This window comes from Amblyomma maculatum, chromosome 6 (assembly GCF_055883805.1).
Source record: "Amblyomma maculatum isolate TAMU_Amacu chromosome 6, ASM5588380v1, whole genome shotgun sequence".
Taxonomy (NCBI): domain Eukaryota; kingdom Metazoa; phylum Arthropoda; class Arachnida; order Ixodida; family Ixodidae; genus Amblyomma; species Amblyomma maculatum.
The window spans coordinates 106,368,313-106,388,040 of NC_139349.1; the positions used below are offsets into that span (position 1 = coordinate 106,368,313).

At 45.0% G+C, this 19,728-nt stretch overlaps 1 protein-coding gene across 1 annotated transcript in view; it reads left to right on the top strand.

Moving 5' to 3' along the window:
• Nucleotides 1-8,179: 8,179 nt before the first annotated feature.
• Nucleotides 8,180-19,728, top strand: part of LOC146186513 (acetylcholine receptor subunit alpha-like) — a 209,075-nt gene continuing 197,526 nt past the window's right edge. Inside the window, exon 1 of the mRNA XM_084607237.1 lies at nt 8,180-8,408. Coding sequence (XP_084463363.1) covers nt 8,348-8,408 — 61 coding nt within the window. The 5' untranslated portion in view covers nt 8,180-8,347. The remainder of the gene's footprint in view (nt 8,409-19,728) is intronic.

Sequence of the window (19,728 nt, forward strand, 5' to 3'; positions counted from 1 at the left end):
GTGGGATGATGACTTGATCTTCACTCATGTTTCATTTTAGCAAACTTTCCTGTTATTTTCGTCGTTTTGCCAAAAACAAGTACCCCTACAAACGTTTCTGCGCTGTTTTAAAGTTAGTTCAAAAGGTAGTCTTTTCTATAGCTTCCTATAAACTACCTGAACAGGCCAAACATGACACTGCACCGTTTGACACAATCTGGTGCACCTTTATCAACAGCAGTTCAGCTGAGATCAACTCTGTAGAACAACGTCCACATGACCCAGTTTTTGAACCGGTGCCTTCCACTAATTCAGTGGTTTCAGCACTGTACGATGATATTATAGAAGCGTTTCACAAACGCAGATTTCTTATTATGCCTTTCAATCGTGATGAAGCACTGCTTGAAAGCAAAGTTGTTTTTTCGAACTGCTTTCTTGATTGTGTCAGCCGTGCGAGAACGTTCCGGGTTTGCATTTAGAGGGTCACAAAAAAAGAAAATTAAATAAAACTGTCACTTCTCGTTTAAGCCATTACCAAAGCGAAGGTGTCCCTAGCCTAATTATGTTCCCGAAACCAAAATTGAGCCTACATCTAGAAAACTTATTTCGATTAAATGATGTTTTAACAAGCGGAACGGCCACACCGAAAACAAAGGAACGCGTGACGGGGCCTGCACAGGCTTGGAGAACAAGCTCCCGCTTTTTGTTTTCTGGGTGGTCCTCCCGGCTTTAAAAGGATTGTGCCATAAAACGAGCTAGTTCAATATCAGCCCCTTGTTTATTTTCTTTATAGTCGCTCACATTCTCATTTTCTGTGCTGTTCCACGCCCTTCCGAGGTTTACAAATAATATCATTCCTTTTTAACAACTGGTTCAAAATCGGCCACTTGTTTACTTTCTTTAAATGAATTGAGCCCACTTTGTAGATGTGTTTTTGCGGTCTTATATGTAATGCTAGATTATTTTTGCGGATTGCGTATGTATTTGTTATCAAATACATATTTCGAATAGTTACGTTTTTTGTCTACATGCCCCGCAAACTAAACGAAATTCAATTTCAGTTGTCTAAAAACAAAAAAAAAAAAATACCTCTTCTTTTACTGAGTTCATATGCTGGCAGTTTCGAAACACAGTTAGGAACAAGGCATTTTGAGCAGTATTTCACCAATTAAGGCGTCAGGGGATATGTGCATAAGTATTTGTATCAGAATTAAGCTACATTTTCGAAAACTGGCTTCACGGCTCAAACAATCCAACAAGACTGTGTTAGGAGAATTACTCCTAAGTTTTAGTTTGGGATAGAACTTTAATGTTCCGGTCTATTATGCGTACTTTATAAACAAATCTTATTCCTCGTATCTACGTACATGCTATTAAAAACAAAAAGCTGGAAAAGCTGGCCCTGAGCCATGAAATGTTATTAAATTCCTCGAGGCGTCCTTGTGCTCCATCAAAATCGTCTAACAAACAAAAAGAACAATAAAAGAGAAATAATGCTTTGGGGCGCGGCGTTGAAGCAGACGAAACCAGTACGAATTCGCTGGCCTCGCCGGCACGACCTCGCGCTTGGCGAAGCAATGACGCAGGGTCGCGTGACAGCAGTGAAGAAGAGCTTCGGTTAAAAGGGCTGTGATGTATATCACGCCCGAATCCATGCCCTGAGCTTCAAAATACTTTTAGTGGAAAACAACACCGAGATCGGAATATGTAACGGTGAGTGAAATGAAATCGAGCCAGTGCAAATATATGACAAGGGGAGTATTTCATTGAGAAGCAGTCTCCGTGAGTCTATACACATTTGCCCCACTGACTATAACAAGTCACGTGGTTCCTATCTAAGAAAACACTTCGCGTCGCTGCTATCTAACGGACTCTTTCACGCTATCGTCCATCCCGAACTTTGTTCCATTGAGCTGATTTTTTTTTTTTAATTGCCCGAAAATGTAAGTTGCGATGGTCATGAATGCTGGTTTGAACCGAACCGTGACTGACATTCACGCGCTTTGCCAGTTCATCGATGCTAATCCTCCGTTCTGTCTAACCAGATAATGAATATTTTGCATTTGATTGCACAGTTTCTTTGACCCAGCCTTGGATCGTCTTTGTAACATTCACGTCGTGTTTTCGACCTGTTGTTCCAACGCCTCAAAATGGCCAATAAAATACAATGCTCACCCTGCATGGCAGCCATACGGCGGCTAATTTCTTTTTGGAAAACACCTCCAGCTCTCAAAAACCTGACGACACCGCACTGTTCAGCTTTTTGAACATCCATTTTGCCAAGCAACCGTGTTCAACCTGCAGTGTATGATAGCATTAAAAAAACATTTACCTCACACCTGCATCGCACGTTGGTAAATGAGAGATGTCTGAGTGCTATGCATATACCTCGGCCGAACCATTACTGCCCGGGGTGAGCTCTCACTTTCATTTGACTCGCACTCGTACATTTGTTTTCGTTAGCCACAAAGTGTCCGTGCGTGTGTTGTGTGTTCCCTCCGTGCGCTTCTGTTCATTTCGCGCTGCTGTTAAGGCCTTGAAAGGAACTATTACTTTCCATGACGCATAGTTGTCATCTTTTACTTCGTGTCACTTTTGATTTGCGATATGCTGCAATATATTATTATCTAAGCTCTCTAGTTCTGCGCATTCACCCCGGTTTTGCTGTGTTACCATCACGCTTTTGATTTCTAACATCCTCCTTGCACAATCTTGTATTCGACCTCCCCCTCTCCCCCCTTTCTTTCACAGGCTTCTCGTGAGAATTGTAAGATATAAGTATATAAAATTGAAACAATAGTAACTATACCATGACAGCGAGTACCTCCAAGGCCGAAGCATTCGCAAATATTGCGTTTGAATAGAAATATTACGTTTAGGCCATCTTCGTGCGCGTATCGCCTACTCGAAAAAGAAAGCTGCTTGAAGGCATGTGTGGCTTAGTCGAGAATAGTATGGAAAGTCAAGTCAGGATCCTAGGAATCCTTTTTAGTGAGTAGCACTTCAGGCCTCAATCGCGGATTTCGCTCGTCACGGTCCGACGCCTGCTCTCTCTCTTCGTGAGCTTGAGGCGCGAATGGTGACGGTGGCACTGGTGACGCCATGAGCCTAGGTGGTGTTACGCCGCGTCGCGCTTCTTAGCCAATGAGCGCCCTCACAGCTGCAGATAATGAGAAATTGGTGTGCGTATCACAACCGCGGCCGTCACCGGGCAATACTGAACAAGCGGTGTTACGACCGTGCATCATCCGCACTTGCGCGCTCTATTGTTCGCCTGTGGGCATGGATAAGTGCTGTGGATATGTGGTGTTGGTACAATGGCTCTAAGTGAGCCTGTTTCCAGGAATCCTGTTTTGTAAGCCTGTTTTGCTTTGTGGACACCCTGCAAATGCCAAATTGACCCTGTCAAGAGAACGTCTAGAAAAACACAAAGAAATGTCCCCCTGCGGGAAATAGCCGGAAGTGCTTTCGTTCAATTGTTCACCCTTCCCGTCGAGAAGTGCTATCGTCCAGTGAGGAATGCCTACTGTCCAAAGGAGACGACAGAGTGACACGTCCGCTGACGTACAGGACAAGAAAGGAGCAAGGTGATTACGGCCATTAGAGGATTTCCTGGGAATGCAGGAAAGATTTGCAATTGTTGGAAAGGGACAATGCTGGGAGCCGTATGCGGCGCGCACGTGCACTTGGGTTTCTGAGAAGTAAATCCACTTGCCGGAACCAGCCTATCGATTCTTGGCTGAAGAATAGAAATGTACCTCCTCGCCGTTCCCAAGCTTTTCCCGCCAACAAGTGACCATGGCTCAACGAAACAATGCCGGGCCAGTCAGTGCTTCAGACCATCAGTGCAGTGATGTGTTCGATTGGATGCCGATATCTGAGGGGCGTGCCCTGGATTTGGTTGGTCAGCATCTTCAGAGAGGGGCTGGACATAGGGTGTTTTAAGGACGCTGCAGAGCACGAAATGTCGCTCTGAGCCCTGGGTAAACGGCTCATCCAGTCGCTTCTCGCTATGAACTCTTAACGCTTGTCATTTTGCTGATGTACCCTTCTTTTTCGTGTAAATAATCATGTAAATAAGTTTTCTCAAAGTGCCATTAAACCTGCTTGTATATATTTTACCAACTTCGAAGATTCAGTCCTTCTTCAACCCCGAGTCTCTGCCACGCTACCAAGTGAAGGCCGGGTCGACTTAGCCCCAGCGTCACGACAGCGGGTGTTACTCCGGACTGAGCAGCTGTGTGTCGATCGCGCACACTCAAATTTGGACTTTCTCCCCTAGTGTCAGTCGCTCCTCGCCCTTCATGGACAGAAGACGTGTACGCGCGGTGCTCCCTCGGCTACGAGCATGGGAGTTAAGCTGAAACCAGAAAGACGTTCCCACATGCAGTGTCGCCATTATCAAACTCATCACTGTGGCTAGCATCGTTTTCTCTCGCGATGTCATAAATGAGCAAGGTTCGGACTGGAGTTTTATAAACTGTGGTAGATAACGTAGCTTAATTAGTGCGCGTTTTTTTTTTCATAAGTTGAAACACTGTTCATACATTGTTTAGGGCATAAGGAGTTCATGTAAGACAATTGTGAACCATGTTCCCGAGGAGACGCTCTTTGAGTTTCGGTTTGAAACTTCGGTTTTCGAGTGTCGTTTCAGCTGTCACGCGCTCAGCAATCACCGGAGGTCATCATCGATACATAACAAAAAGGGGGGTGGTCGTTCAATGCACGGCGTAGTCGGTAAGCAAACATGGAGAATGAGACAAGACGCGTTGACTTGAAACAACAATAAGAAGACGTTTATAGGCTCAGAACGAGGAATACAAAAAACATTTAGAGGGAAGCAATTAACATTCTAAAGGTCAACGACACGAGTGAAGAAAGCAATCGAATTAAACACTACGAATTATGTATACATAGAGTTAAACATGCTTTTTCGGGACGAAAGTAACAGTCCAAATAACAGCAGAGGAAAGAAAGTTCAGAGCGGGGTAGAACATACAGTTCCGGGGTAACGCGACGGCAGTCCATCACTGGGACGACGCAGACGGGCGGCCCCCGAAGACGATGATCCTTCCGAGGCAGCTTGCGGCCCGTAGATGCGGTGCCGGCGGCGGTGGTTCGAGAAACCCCCTGGAGTACGCGGCAGCTCAATTTTTCTTCCGAGGAGCGGACTGTGCGGCGGAGTGACTTTGGGGCCTCGGTGGCTCCTTTTTAATCCTTAGGAAGCTAGGAAGGGACACTTGTGGACGATGCCTTGTGCGCAGGGTCGGAGTCCAAAACAAAACACACACTTAGAGTGAACAAAGTAGTTCACTCACAGAGGAATGCTCACGTAGAAAACACACTTTAGCACTGCATGGCCACCATCTTAGGTTTGAAAAAATAACGCACAACAGAAACAACAGTCACATATACGCCACAACTTCGGTTCTTCTGGGGGTCACGTTGCCAGGGAAAAAATATAAGGATATATAAAAGGAGCTCTGCACTTTGGACGTAGTAACCCCTACTACGTCCAAAGTCCAGAGCTCCTTTTATATATCCTTATGAGTGGAGAAAAAGTAAGACACAGACAAAACACGCAGCACGTACTCTGCGCTCGAACATGGAGAGAGTTGGAGCTAACCAAGGGAAAGCTATACCATTCTGAGACAACCTGCACGTACGCATTCTTGCACGCCTGACCGACGGTCACATATACAGGTCCCATGAACATATGAGGTTTACAGAACAACAATTCAGCGGTTGCAATAAATGCAAAATGAGCAAATTAATGGATGCCGCTTATCCTGTGACACAGTTGCAAGATCAAAGCAATCAAAATAAGAATCCGTTCGTAACAAAGAGTCGCTTGCGCCCTCATGCATCGCGGTGGAACTTTCATGCGTTATATAGAAGGCCAAAGCTCCAAAAAGATTCCGCCTATCGCCTCACGCACGTGTGAACAAGCCTGCCACATTCAACTTACGTACATTTGGAAATTTCATGGCAGGTTTTTCTTTCCACAATGAGAGGTATACAAGAACTATGGACTGCAAGGCGTGTCAACGAAAACATTCCGAGATGAACGACACCAAGCGAACTGAAAACTTTATTTTTATTCGCCGATTTCCTTGCGGGAACAGCTGGAATAGTTCAGCGCTTAGGGCTTACCAGCCTCTAAGTTACACCAGAACACTCTGCTCTGCTCACAGCATACTCAACCGTCAATTTTGAAAAAATACAGGGAAGTTAAAGTGATCAGTAAACAAACACGCTATCACCCTTTCACGTTTGCTGTCCATCCTGGACATCCGCTGGACATCCAGAATAAGCCAGACAGGGGAGATGCGTGCGCGCTCGACGGGCGAAATGCATGCGAAGCGCGTAGCAATCCTACTGCTAGCTGGAAGATAACGACACAGAAGAAGATTAACCCATATATGACGTTACAATAAATACGCGACGTAACATAGACATTACAAAAGCACCGGACGCGAGGATTTTGCAGCAGCTACTCTACAGTAGCCACCATCTTCCAACGATCTACGTTGCCAGCTTAAAACCATCTTCATCGGCCAGATTTAGTAAGTAACAATCATCTGGCAACCATCAAACGGTATAATTATGGCGGCAATCACACGGTCACCACTCGAATGCATTGTCTGAACGGGCAGCTTTCCCTCTAGGGTTTGTGTATTAATTGTACGGCTCCGAGGCACTCACCAGGCAGCTCGGTGATAAGAACCGCTTCAGACTGTGTGAAAGATGCTCAGAACGCGGCTGCGCCGCGTTTTTGATTGGCGTTGCTCTGGTTGAAGCCGGGTTGTTTAGTAATGCGGCGTAAGTAGTGCTTTGCGCCTACTTCGCATTTGATTAATTATGCACATTGACTGTAACTTTTTTGTGTGTGTGTGTGTGCGTGTGTGTATGTGTGTGCGTGTGCGTGCGCGCGCGCGCTAAGAGGATAAAAATCAGCTGGAGGATGGCTGCCAGCTCAAGCCACCCACGCCGATGCAGAAGCAGGTTGGTGGCAGTGGGAAAAGAATGTCTAAAATAACCAACACAGGTCACTGGATATTATTCCTTTTTTTGTTAAAAGTTATTAAAGCTTTCTATGCTTCCTTAAGCATAACGGCTTCTGCGATAGCCATCATATCACGGGCGCAAAAATTAAATCTAATAAAAATCACTGCCTGGCCGATTCGAATTTAAAGTCGCATCACTGCTGGTCACAAAGAAGGCAGATTACAAAACACTGCATTCACACACAACGAAGTTTATTATCGGGAACCAGATCGTTCCTGGTGGAAGCAGTGGGAATTGTGTCGTCGTGCACACCCTTTCTGTTTAGCGCAAATCTTTTTTAATCGTTGCCTTCAAGTTTCACAATAGCAATCAACCACTTCGTGGTTTAATGTGGCAGCCCTGATATCTCAATAAATACGGTGCGGCGCCTCTCTTTCGCAAGGAGCAAGCAAGGAAAAGCCAGCTTGCTAAATTTGACGTGTCCCATCAGCTTCCATAAATTACTGCCCGAAGGCCCATTTTTCTTTACGACCGCGAATCTATATATTGTCGCGAAAAGCAAAGCGTCCCCCGAACATTCGCACGTATTTTTCCTTACTTACTCTGATCCCTTTTATTCCCATCTTCACACTGTCGAAGTGTCGGCACGCGACAGTCGATTCAGATAAAGGATCGCGACAATAAATCAGAGTCCCTGCCGGATTTATACGCCGGTATCTGAAGTGAACAGGTAAGGAATGAATTAGCATAACCATTTGGACGGAGAAATACCTTTTTACTGAGGTGGTTTGTTTATGACTGTTTGCAAAAAGCGGTCCGGGTTTCTTCAACTAAACCTCACAGGAATATGCTTGTTTATTATACAAAATACATTTATTGCCTCGAGAAAACATATTTGTTTGGCCGTCGGCAAACGATGTGGAATCTCGCAAACAAAAGGTATCCCGCAGATACCAAAATCATGCGAGTGGAAATCAGTGTGTGATGAACGGGAAAGAAATGCCTTTCCGGAAGTACAGCTCGACAACTGCCATCCGGTGCCTCGACCGCGCCGGCTCCCGCGCATTTCCACAAAGCGCGCGCTGCCTGAGTGCGCAGCGCCGCCTCGGATATCACCGGCGCTCTTGGGCGAGCCGCGTGTCGTAGCGCCGTCGCCACTCAGACAAGCGCGCCGGCTCCAACGACGCGCAGTCCGATGAGCTCCTCCTCTTCCGGCGGCGGCCGCGGATGCGACGACGCGCGTTGTTCCTTGACCACTCGGCTGCCGGGCCGGCTGGGGCGCCGACACCCCGCTGCCCTCCTGCCAGCCGACCAGTGATCAACCCGAGACCGGTTACCCCGCGGTGTTTCTGCTTCGGCCATGGATTTGTCTCCACCGGGGATTAGACCCGTCAGGCTACTCCTTTTGGCACTTGCGCTGGGTGAGTCATATCCCTCTTCCGCGGGCTCGCCGTGCTGGCTCGCAGACTTCGGATAGCCAGTTGTCGAGCCTAAATTCTGTAGATCGAATTCCTGTCGATGCGGTCATGTTTCGAAGAAGGTTCGTTTGTAAAAACGTTATTATTTTGTGCGATATCAGTCGGCATTACAAAACGCCGGTTTGCCTAAATTGATCCACAGTGCTCCGCTATGACGCCCCTCATAGACCACCTGCAGCTTTAAGACATCGAACTCCACACTCCGTACCATTTTTATTTCTGCTGTAGGTATTGCTCCTCGGGGACTAGACTCCGCTGGCTGCTCCTACACTCATTCGATCTGTTTTAGTTAGAGCATATTCTGTTGGCCTGTTGAGGAGGAAAACAACCGGCGGAGGAGAGCGGGGATGGTGGATCTCGATCTCATACACAATGCGGAGCAGTGACGCAGGTATAGCCCGAGACAGAAAGGCCTGCTACGACGCCACGCTCGCGAAACGGACGTCTGGAATTTGGAGCTTACTGGCTGGTTCCTATTCTTATCGAAACAAGAAATCTTGCCGACGAGCAGCGGCTCATCGGCAACCCCAGAATAATATACTGTTTCATCCCTGGACAGGAGCAATAGGAGACAAAAATGAAACATTTGAACTGTCATATCACTGAGAACCGTAATGCACTTCCAGTCAACTAGAAGTGAATCATCGGCGTTAAGGATGGGGATGATTAGTGGCATGAGTTGCAAATTGATGTTGACGTACCTACATGCCTTAAAGATGGAGAGCAGTACACATATATTGACCAATGTGCGAAAATTAGTTTTGCGATCGGGCGGGCAGCGGTATGAGTGATTAGGTTTTCTGATTGCAAAAGACCTTCACATAAATTTTACTAGAACATGGACTAAACTCTGCTTTAAACATTTGCCTAGTATGAAACATTAGCCGCCGCAAAGCTAGCTACGGGCTGTGGTGAACCAGAGACTACGGCACTGACTGTGCCATTCACCAGTTTGACAGGATTCAATGCCGGTTGCGTAGTTGACATTTCGACTGAAAGTCGCTGCAAAGCATTGGCGTGCCCAGCGATCTCTGTGAAACCGCAAGTGATGACGACTGAAAATGAATGGCTCGTCTGCAGCACTGCAGCTTTTGAGCGTGGCAATGTTTAGTCTTTGCATTGAATTTACAGGTTATATGTTGAAGGCATTTCCACAGGCTTCCCTGACCGGAGATCAGTTTGCTGAAAATTGTCGCGTGATACTTCCTCAGCTGATCGACGAAATGTACATTCGAGTGGTGAGCGTCAAGCGTGCCCTTACTCTGAAGGCTTTGAAGGGACCATGGAACGGGATGGAACGCTGGAAGGGAGGAGGGGAGTTACGACATAGTTAGAGGTGTTTGAACAATTCAGCGGTCTTTTTCTTTTTTTCTTGGTAGGGGGGAGGGAGGGTCGGGGCAAGCGATAGAGCTTATCGAGATAAAATCAGTCGACAATCTTATTTTGTTTTTAATATACTAAACAACCACACACAGCTATTGACTATGGGTACCATACGCGGTAGCTCACTAACTTAGTGGCTTGGCTTGTTTTTCGCAGTTGCAGCGGCATGTGCTTTATAGGCATTGTTTTCATTTCAAACTGTGTATGAAACCTTGATATCACGAAAAAACGCTTTCCGCGTACCGGTCACGCGCGACAACGCCACTGCGATATTAGCGAGTTTTAGAGTAGCGTGACCTTGTCGGTTAGGCGGATCGGAGAACAGCGAAACGCAAGTGCGCATGCTCTTATTGCCACGCTGGAAATGCGAGGGCTGTGGCTAAAAATGTATGAAAAGTTCACCTATGCAGTACGACCCTATTCTAAAGCTGTCTAAAGACCGAGCTGCATGTGAGCGAGAAAGTGAGCGACGCGACAAGGCGGCGCAGGGAAAGCGATGATGGCTCGCTCCGTCGCCTACTGGAGAAGATACATGCACGCGACAGCGCGAACCGAGCGAAAAGGCAACGACGCTCTGTGTAGACTGCGTGGCTGGCGTAGTGGCTTAGTACACCGCAGAATTATTGGCAAGTGCAACAACAATCATAAAGATTGCAAGAGCTGAAGGTATTTTGTGACAACATGGGGCAAAGTAATATGGATTAACAACAAACCGTACTGCATTTGTGTTAACTTGAACTGTACGAGTAGTCACGTGACCTCTTGTTCTTTTTTTGTTTTTTTTTTTAGGTTGTGATTAGACGTTCTTTGAATCCTTGCCCATTCGTCATTGTTCGTACAAAGCGGGAAAAAAAATACGTGGTAATGCACAATTTCAACGAAAAACCGCAAAAGAAAAGAAAGCGTGCGAAATGAGCGGCAGTGATGTACGCTTCGCGTTCGTGCTATTGGCTGATCGCGCATGCACTTCCGGGTGAACGAGCGAAATTTTCTATTTCGGCAGATCCGAGCGACTAGCCAAGCGACACATGCATATTCTGTTCGCGTGCTGCAGGCCGCCGTCGCGTTCGCGTGAATTTTCGCGTAAATCTATACCTCAGCCTTCATACGGCAAACGTGATCTGTGTTCTCGGTGCGTCTCCTTTGTTTTCTGAAATCTTCCCTTTTGTTCGCCAAATCTAGCGCGTCGGAAGCACCCGGAGCAGACCTGCTTCACTACGGGCGGCGCGCGTCATACGAAGCCAGGAATGGTGCCCAGTGATGAATCTTCTATCCTCCCATTTAATTTGGACCCTCTTTCTCATGCATTCCATGAAGAGGAGTCAAACGATGGGGCTTTATTATATTCAATCACGGGACTGCTTTATGACATTCGGAAGCAGTTATGAGGCCTTCCATCGCTGGTGCATAGCGGCAGTGAAAGCCCTTAATGTTTTGTCTGTAATAGTCCATTCAGCTATATATACGGACATTTTATTGATCTGCGCTCTTTTTCACGTTCTTGTTAGGAATTTAAAGATTGCATCATTATACATACACGCACCTTCTGCCCATCCTTGTATGAAACGTAGCCCGCCTAATTTACTGCTGGCGTATTTTCGTAATTATACGCCGGTGTGCTTGGTAATGCTTTGTTTCTTTACCTATCCAGCACATTATAATGCACTTCCTATTTGGTGAAGCCATCTCAGTGTACGTCCCTGATTCTATGGCATGGTTGGGTGATCGATTTTCGCTCATATATCGTTCAGTTCTCTTCCCTTAATAACTTAAACTTTTCCATCATCCAAGTGATATCTGTCTCTGCGCAAGAAAATGTGTTTGGTCCATTTTTATTTTAATGCACACTGGATACTTCCCTGGTTGAATTTAATTTCGGATTGCCATAAGTGCCGATGAATGTACAGAAAATATCGTAATGATACCGGCGACATTGGCTGTCAGGTTTTTGCAAATGGTCTACGCAGGTGCGTAGCCTTAACATTTACTTGACGGAGAGAGTCAAAGGCATACTAAAAACACCGAGAAAAATGGAAGCGAACTTGCCCATCGAAGTAACCACTTGTTTTTACGTGCTACGGAATGAACGAGAAATTGCTGCCGAAATTCTTACCGGAAGGGGATCAAGCGGAACTCCAATATCGACCAACTTTTGCGGCATTCTCGAGGAAACCTCTATTGTTCATTTGTCCTACAAAAAGCTTACATAAACGTCCCGCTTTCTAAACCCTCGCGTAGGGGCTCACTTCTTGTATTAAAAAAGAAATAACTAATGTTAGATGGGTGCCCGTCAATCAGAATAATGACATTTGGGGCAAGTTTTCAAAATTGGCCATCGCAAGTCACTATTCCTCGCCATATTCACATCAGCTTGAAAAGGACAATAGGGAAAGTTCACGTTTCATAATATTGTCGGGTACCTGTTGCACTGCCTCCACTCCTCTCGGATAACAGCAGATCAGTGGAGGCCGCGGAAACCAGGATATGGCAACAAAATCAGCGCACAGACACACCAATCCTCTAAATTAATGTACTGCGAGCAGCGTGCTCTATCGCTTGGGTGTGTGCACCTACATCCCAGTGGCGGCCATTTTGTGGTACTCCGCCTTGCATTGGCGAAGGCACCACAAAATAGCAGATGTGTTGTGATTTGAATATCTCCTATAGTTGCCTGGACACTATCGCCGGCATCGTTCCTCGCGACCTATACTTCCCCGTGCCCTCCGCTAGCCACTGCCATTGGGGTGTCTTAAGAGGTAACCTTGAACATTCTGAAACAGAAATAAAATTGAGCACATGCCATAACAAGTCTTTCAGCGGTAAAAGAACAAGCGGAAAGAAGAAAACGGATTCAAACGCTGATAAATAGAAGGGAAATAGAAAGGAAACAAATGCTGTCACTCCGTTTTTATTTTCTTCGAGCTTTGGGCGTATTTTTTTGTTTTTGTTTTTGTTTTCGTGCTCATATGAATAGTACTTTAAGCACTCCTCTGAACTGTCAAAAAAACTTGCTTACGAGAAACTAAGCTCAATTAACATTAAATTCGCTTCAGACATTTGGCACTCTCATCAAGCTTACGTCATAGGTGAAGCTGAACTTGCTGCTCGCTTCAGTTATATTGGGATCATACTCGTGTTCTACATAGCGTCATAACATTTAACTCTCAAACTCCTTTAAATGTTCTCTGTCTGATGCACAATGCTTATCGCTTTCATAACATTTGTGATCATGTATTGCTTCCTAATAACTTGCACAGTGTCTCAACAATTTTGCCACGCCAGCACCACCCCTCATAGGAAGAAGAATCGCACGTTACATTCCTAATCATGTCCTACAATTATAACCTCTAACCATTACTCCTTAATAGTTCTTGTCTTATGCGTGTAACTGTAGTAAACTAAATATCTTTCAAGAATTTACGCAAAATTATATATTACACTTACGATCAAGTACCCGAAAATAAATATGTAGTGATGGAGCAAACTAATAATGTTTATTGGGTTCGTAGGCACTGCATTGTTTACGTCTTGTGTGACGTCTCGGATTAATATTAAACGTTTTTGTGTACTAATGTATGTCCGCTCATCCGAGGTTCCGCACAGCCTCTTGGGAATACTGGCTAGCTTCCTCCCTTGCGGCCACGAGTTTTGGTCTGCTGCACGCAGAAGATCGGAGCTAGCGATCGGCTTTTGAGTTAAGAAGATCACGTTCGAAGGAAAAATCTAATAAAGATCGACCTCCACCTCTCTCCCTCTTTCTCTCTCTCTCTCTCTCCGCTACTTCCTCTATGGGGCAGTTCACTGTTTTCTCCTGACCCCCTCTCGATTTTGTCAGTGATGCCTGCGCCAAGGGACCTCCACAGTTAGTTTGAACAACAAATAGAGTTGAAGGACTGAAATTATGAGCGGAAGAAAATGCAATACAGGCAACAACGGAAGTTCACGAAAAACTCTGCCTTTATAATCGTGTACATACGCAGCGCGAACGCGCTGAGACATCTGAAACTAACGTCAGAAAAGACTTCGAATGGCGTATAGCCTAAGAGTTAATTCCACAATACTTCAGCGGGTCTTGCAATTGCAGTCGAAAAGATCAAGCATTCACTCGACACGTTGCAGTTTTAGCTTGTCAGAGCTTTTCTTTTTATAACCTTAGTAGGAACCTTAACTAACAATAACCCAAATCCATTATAACCAAATTAAAATTTCTTCCCAAACTCGACTGGAATTATGTAAAAGGTCTTGATGGGACTACGGTACGTCTTCCTTTCTGCTTCGAGGCAGGTACTACGTAGACGCACTTCAAAACAGGCCTCCCTCGGTAAAGCCGAAACCGAGGAGATTGAACACCAGCTGCATGTCCACGACCGCACTGGAGGCGCCATACTCAGCTGCATTGACACTGGCCGCATGATGCATGGCTTTAAAAGCATGTAACCTTAAGTAAGTTCACAGAGGTCATGTGGATGCAGCTGGCACACCGCATGGTTAATGGGGAAATATGGGTGAGGCCTTCGCCCTGCAGTGGATATACTGCGGCTAATGACGATGATGATGACGACGGTGATGATGATGAACCTAAAGTGTCTTGTTATTTTTCAACTTCTCCTTTTGGCATAAATTAAAGTATGCTATACAGGCTGCATAATTAATATGTATGCTCGGAGGACTCAATGCTGGGTAAGATGTGTGGCATGCGGCTTGGATGCTACTAATCCTGACAGAGCAGATATCGGTCGCGCGATACCCGGACTGCGCGTTACGTCGACACCCTGACGAGCTTGTCCACTGGAAAGTATAGATATTAACTTATAAACTTTCTTCTCCCAAACGGTTGCGTGAAGCCGGAGCGCACGAAAGTGCAAAGACACTTTCGCATTTCGAAAGCTTTTAAAAAGCTCGGATGTCTTCCTTGTGCTTCGCAGAATCGAATGACGTTACCCGAATGGCCGATCGTTCAAATAAATCTTATTTGGGATTAATGTAAGTATCCCATGCGGGTCTACTGTTGGTCCAGCAATTCAGACAAGCATCTGTCTAATGCAGGCTGCTGATTCGAAGTCTAGGTGACGTGAAGGATCAATGAAATGGCAATATAATTGCTCTTTCGAAGTTTTTATTGTCTGCAACGCTAAAGCAAGCCTGCCTCAAGAACAGGTATCTTAAGTAGGGAAGAAGCCGCGGTTTATATCGCCGTTTTAATATCCATTGCGTGAACTAGGCTGAACTTCGGCGTCATAGGTATCGCTCGGCCGTTGAAATCGCAACAGGAGACAAAAAAAATTCCATTATATTTTATTTAGCGTCTTTGGGGAAGATCGCGTAGGTGAAAAGGTCGTTGACGAAAAACAAGCTCTTGTCGCTTTGAGTATACAGTATAGTGAGCTGCACCATGGGTTGACATATACCTGAGGGCTTTGTCGTAAATACTTTTGGGAAGTGCAACATTTCAAATGCACTTAATGGAACACACTACTGTGCACTGTATAAGACAACGACAACGGCAAGGATGCCGACGACGGTGAGTAATCTAGAGCATGTTAACAGCAAATAAACATCATTGGTGTTTTGTACCTGTTGTCGTTCTCAGCATTTCATTTTTCGGTCACCTTACACCTGGAGAACGTTTTTTGTTGTCGTTGTTGTTGTTGTTGTTGCTGTTGTTGTTGACCTTCAATTTCCGCGCGGGGGCTTACAATTGATGTCGGGATACAGCTGGAACATATATGGTAGTTGTTCTGATAAAGGAGCTGCTGCTCACTTCAATGCAGAAAATCAGTAAACAGAAACGTTTAAACATGCTTAAGCTTATGAAAAATGAAATTCTTTGAACTGGGCAAAATTATCTTCTAATCCTCGCTCTTATTCATTATTTTCTGTTTCTCCTTTCTTCCCGAAAGGCCATAATATTGGGGATGGAAGTAAACCGAAGACAGAAGCTCCGATGTAGAAAGCAATCATGTCTAGCTGAACAATTTTTTTTTTTGTTACCGTAAACTGACGAAGGATAAGAAAAAGAAAACTGTATTTATTGCCTTCTTTTGCATAATAACGCCTGCTTATATGCCTCAGGCTTGGCTCATCTGCATTATAAAGCGTTTAGTCTTTAATGGCCTAGCGCAGCAAAGAAGGCAATATGATTTTTATTTTTTTTTCAATTCTGGAGTCCGAGCTCCGCCTGTTGATTCGTGCTGTACGTCACCGGTAAATGGGCACGCGTGCTGCTTACAGCAATTTAACACGAGTCCAATTATAACTTGCAAATTGGAAAGCGATGAAAGTACGCTTTGCGGGAACCACTGAAACGCCGAGAGAACACACACTATTCTCATTACACAAATGAATGTCTCTGTTGTGAGTGGCGAGTAAACTGGATGCTTTTAATTTACCTGTCGCACTATGTGGTACCTTCCTCGATCGTCAATGTGAGTCCTATTAAGACTCTATCGAAAACCTTGCTATAAATAGCCTATTTTGTCCGTTGCAGCCTCCTCACGCGTAAAACAAAATGTTTGGGATGCACTCGAAGGTCCATCGTTCAAAGGGTGACGTTACAGCGCAAATGGCTTTCGTCTTGGGTTCTCTTTGTGGACCGATAGTTCGCTAACATGCAATATGCTTTTCGCTTAATTAGTAATTCCTTAATTTGTGCCTTTATTATTTCACATATACTCATTAACATGTATTAGTAAGCTAGCAATTAGGTGAAAGACCAGCCGACATAAGCCCCGGCTCAAGCCTTAAGGACGTGGCTGCATAGGGGTATCGTGTATGACTCGGTGTCCAAGGGTGTTGACGTGTTCGATGCCCATCGCACCACTCTTATCTCTCCTATCTAAAACTGTATAGCTTTATGTAGGAGAAATAGGATAGAGAGGAGAGCTAGGCAGGAGCTTCCAGGTTTTGCAGCTCCCTAGCTGCAAACTTCCAGGAGCTGCCAGGTACCAACTGCCACATGTCAACTACTACCTGCTAGAGGCGTGTTCACGATTTTTCGCTCACTACGCCCGCAATGGCGACACCGGGTTTTCTGGAGGACGGGCACTTTAGCGCCGTCGCATTAATAAGTACTTTTACTAGGAACATGAGAGGGACGGGAGGGAAAGGGTCATGGCCTTCAGGTACTTTCCCTTCACGTTTGCGTCTTAATGCTGCCGTGTGTATGACTGAAAGGGGTGTTCCGCCTGTTAAGCTGAAGCCGGTTGCAGTCACCGAATTCGGAGCGATTCCCATGGTTGAAGTGCAGCCTTTGTCAAAAGTGTATAGCCCGGGGGGTGTGCTTCTGAGCCGTGTAGTGGCGCTCATTTAGCATTAGTGAAAGTCGTTCCTATTGGAGAGGGTAGGACAAAAAATTATGGCAATGCATTACAAGCCGCACAAAGTGGCTCTGCAGCAGACCTCCTGAGCTCTACACTTTTGACAAAGACTGTACGTACAGCCTTTATCAAAAGTTTACAGCCCAGGGGGTCTACTTCTGAGCGATACTATATGTGGCTCGTAATGCATTCCCAGGTTTCCATACTTGCTGAAGGCAAGATTTTTCGTCCTACCCTCTCCAATGGTTAGGACTTCCACAATTATTACAGAAGCAATATTATACGGCTTAAAAGCAGGCCCTCGGAGCTGTAAACTTTCGATAAAGGCTGCACATGCGCATTCCACTATGCTGTCACTTTTGGTGGCTGCATCTCAGACGGTGAATTAGAAACTTTAGATTCAGATATAGTGCATGGCGCCGGATGCTTCCACGTGGGGATGGATCACGCCTAAACGTATTGACGTCATGCTAACTCCACGCCTTTTCAAGATTGGTCAGGGTGGTCTAATAATAATGAATATGAATGACTTTTGAACCCAGGCATTCTCTTTATTTCCAGTGAGCCCCAGCGGAAAAGAAAAGATGGTTGTATAAAAAATTAGAACTGATAACTACCTCAAATAATTCGTCTTATAGACTGTAAATGATCCGCCTTACAAGACCATCTCGGGCTGGACACTCCACCATGAAGTGAGTCGCTTTGGGGCGTTAAACCCAAAGAAACAAACCAGAGCTGTGTGCTCTCTCCTTTCTTTTTTGGTTGCTCTAGCTTGCTGGTCGAGGCCTGATGTATGCTTCCATCAACCATCAACATGCGTCAGCGAGCCACGCACAGGCGCTATGTCAACTCTTCAACTTTTGTATTTCAACATCTTCCGTTTCAAAGCGGTACTATCAGCTTTGATCACTTGAGGGAAAAAAAAAAAAAAACAACATATCACCGCCATTCTTTTTTTTTTCAGTTGAACAACTAATTAAGCTTTAATCACGCAAGTAGCTTCGACGTGCGTCCGCCTCTCGGCAAGCGCAGATATTTTCTAGAAATTAATTTTCCAGAAATAATTAAAGTCAGGCTCCGTGAAGTCTACATTTTTTATGCCTTTATTAATAGCTTAATGGTTAAACAAGCTTCCTGATTAATTCTTAACCTTCTTACCCGCTGTTTGCGTTCATTCGGGGCTTAAAAATTAAAAGCCAATGCTGCTTATCCCGAGGCGCTTAATACTTCTCAGAACTATGTTCCCTTAATGCAGTCGAGAAATTTTATAATTATGGTTCCGATAGTTATAGGCAGAACGCAGTTCTCTCTCTCTCTCTCTCTCTCTCTCTCTCTCTCTCTCTCTCTCTCTCTCTCTCTCTCTCTCTCTCTCTCTCTCTCTTTATCTCTTTTTTTTCAGCTCAAAGAAACTTTGATAAAAGAATTCGTATTTCGCGCCAGGCAGATCGAACATAGGGTCAGACTTCATTTAACGGGCAGCATTCAGTGCTATCACCGCGCCAGCCACACGTGATCGTGCCACTGTTATATTCGCTATTTTCTTCTTTGTTGGTGGTTTCTACGCTTCGCGCTGTATTATATTCATACGCCGCTCTTAAAGAGCCACTCCGAGGTTCATTGCATTTCATTTTAACGCGCTTTGAGTTTTATTGTTATGACCGATGCGGTCAATGATCTCATTCGCCTTAAGATCCTTACCACGTGCCCGACAGTGCACTGTTTTTGTCCTTAAAATAAGTACGTTTTTGGGCAAATGTGCATATTTCACGCGCTTGAACGGAAACATTTTAATCTACGTTAAGCTTATATTGGGGGTCGTTGCCCTATTAAGCTATACGGTCTACCCAGTGATACACATAGCTTATCCGATGCTTAAACGAGCGGGATTTAAGTTTTATTTAATGTGAATAAACCTTACTATATATTTATTTGCTCTTGGAACGTGCGTTGGCATCAAGTAATTTTTGTAGCTGCAGAGATGGCGTCATGAACATAAGAAAATGAGAATCAGACAGAAAAGCTACCCACGAAGAGTAGGTTTTGAAATTTCCAACGCGGAATTTTGAAAACAAAAACTATGTGAAAGCTCTTCATAGAAGTGTACGATGATGTGCATTTAACGCTCGATACAGAAGCGAAATTTTAAGTCGTATAGAGGCGGAAACTGTCTTCGTATGCATTCAGAACATTACTGAACGCACGGAGCTTGACATATATAATTTCTAAGACACTGTAGGGCATTTCTGTCTTTCTTTCTTTTTCTTCTCAGTCTGCATAATACTACGCATGCCGCAGTAGGCCCCATTGCTTCAAGCGGTTCAACGAGAAGCACGAATATAATATTGACTGAAGATTACGGCGATCGGTAATGCGAAATTTCGAGCGCAGCTTTTGGGGAAGTTTTTGTTCAGTTTTGAGACATCTTGAGTCGAGACATTGTAGAGAGACATGCGCAGTAACACCCAACTCCTTATTTTCCCGAAACAACTATCCTTTTTTTTTTTTTTGGAACTCGGTACTTTCTCATTTCCTGATTGTTACAATACTTCCTTAATCTGTACCTC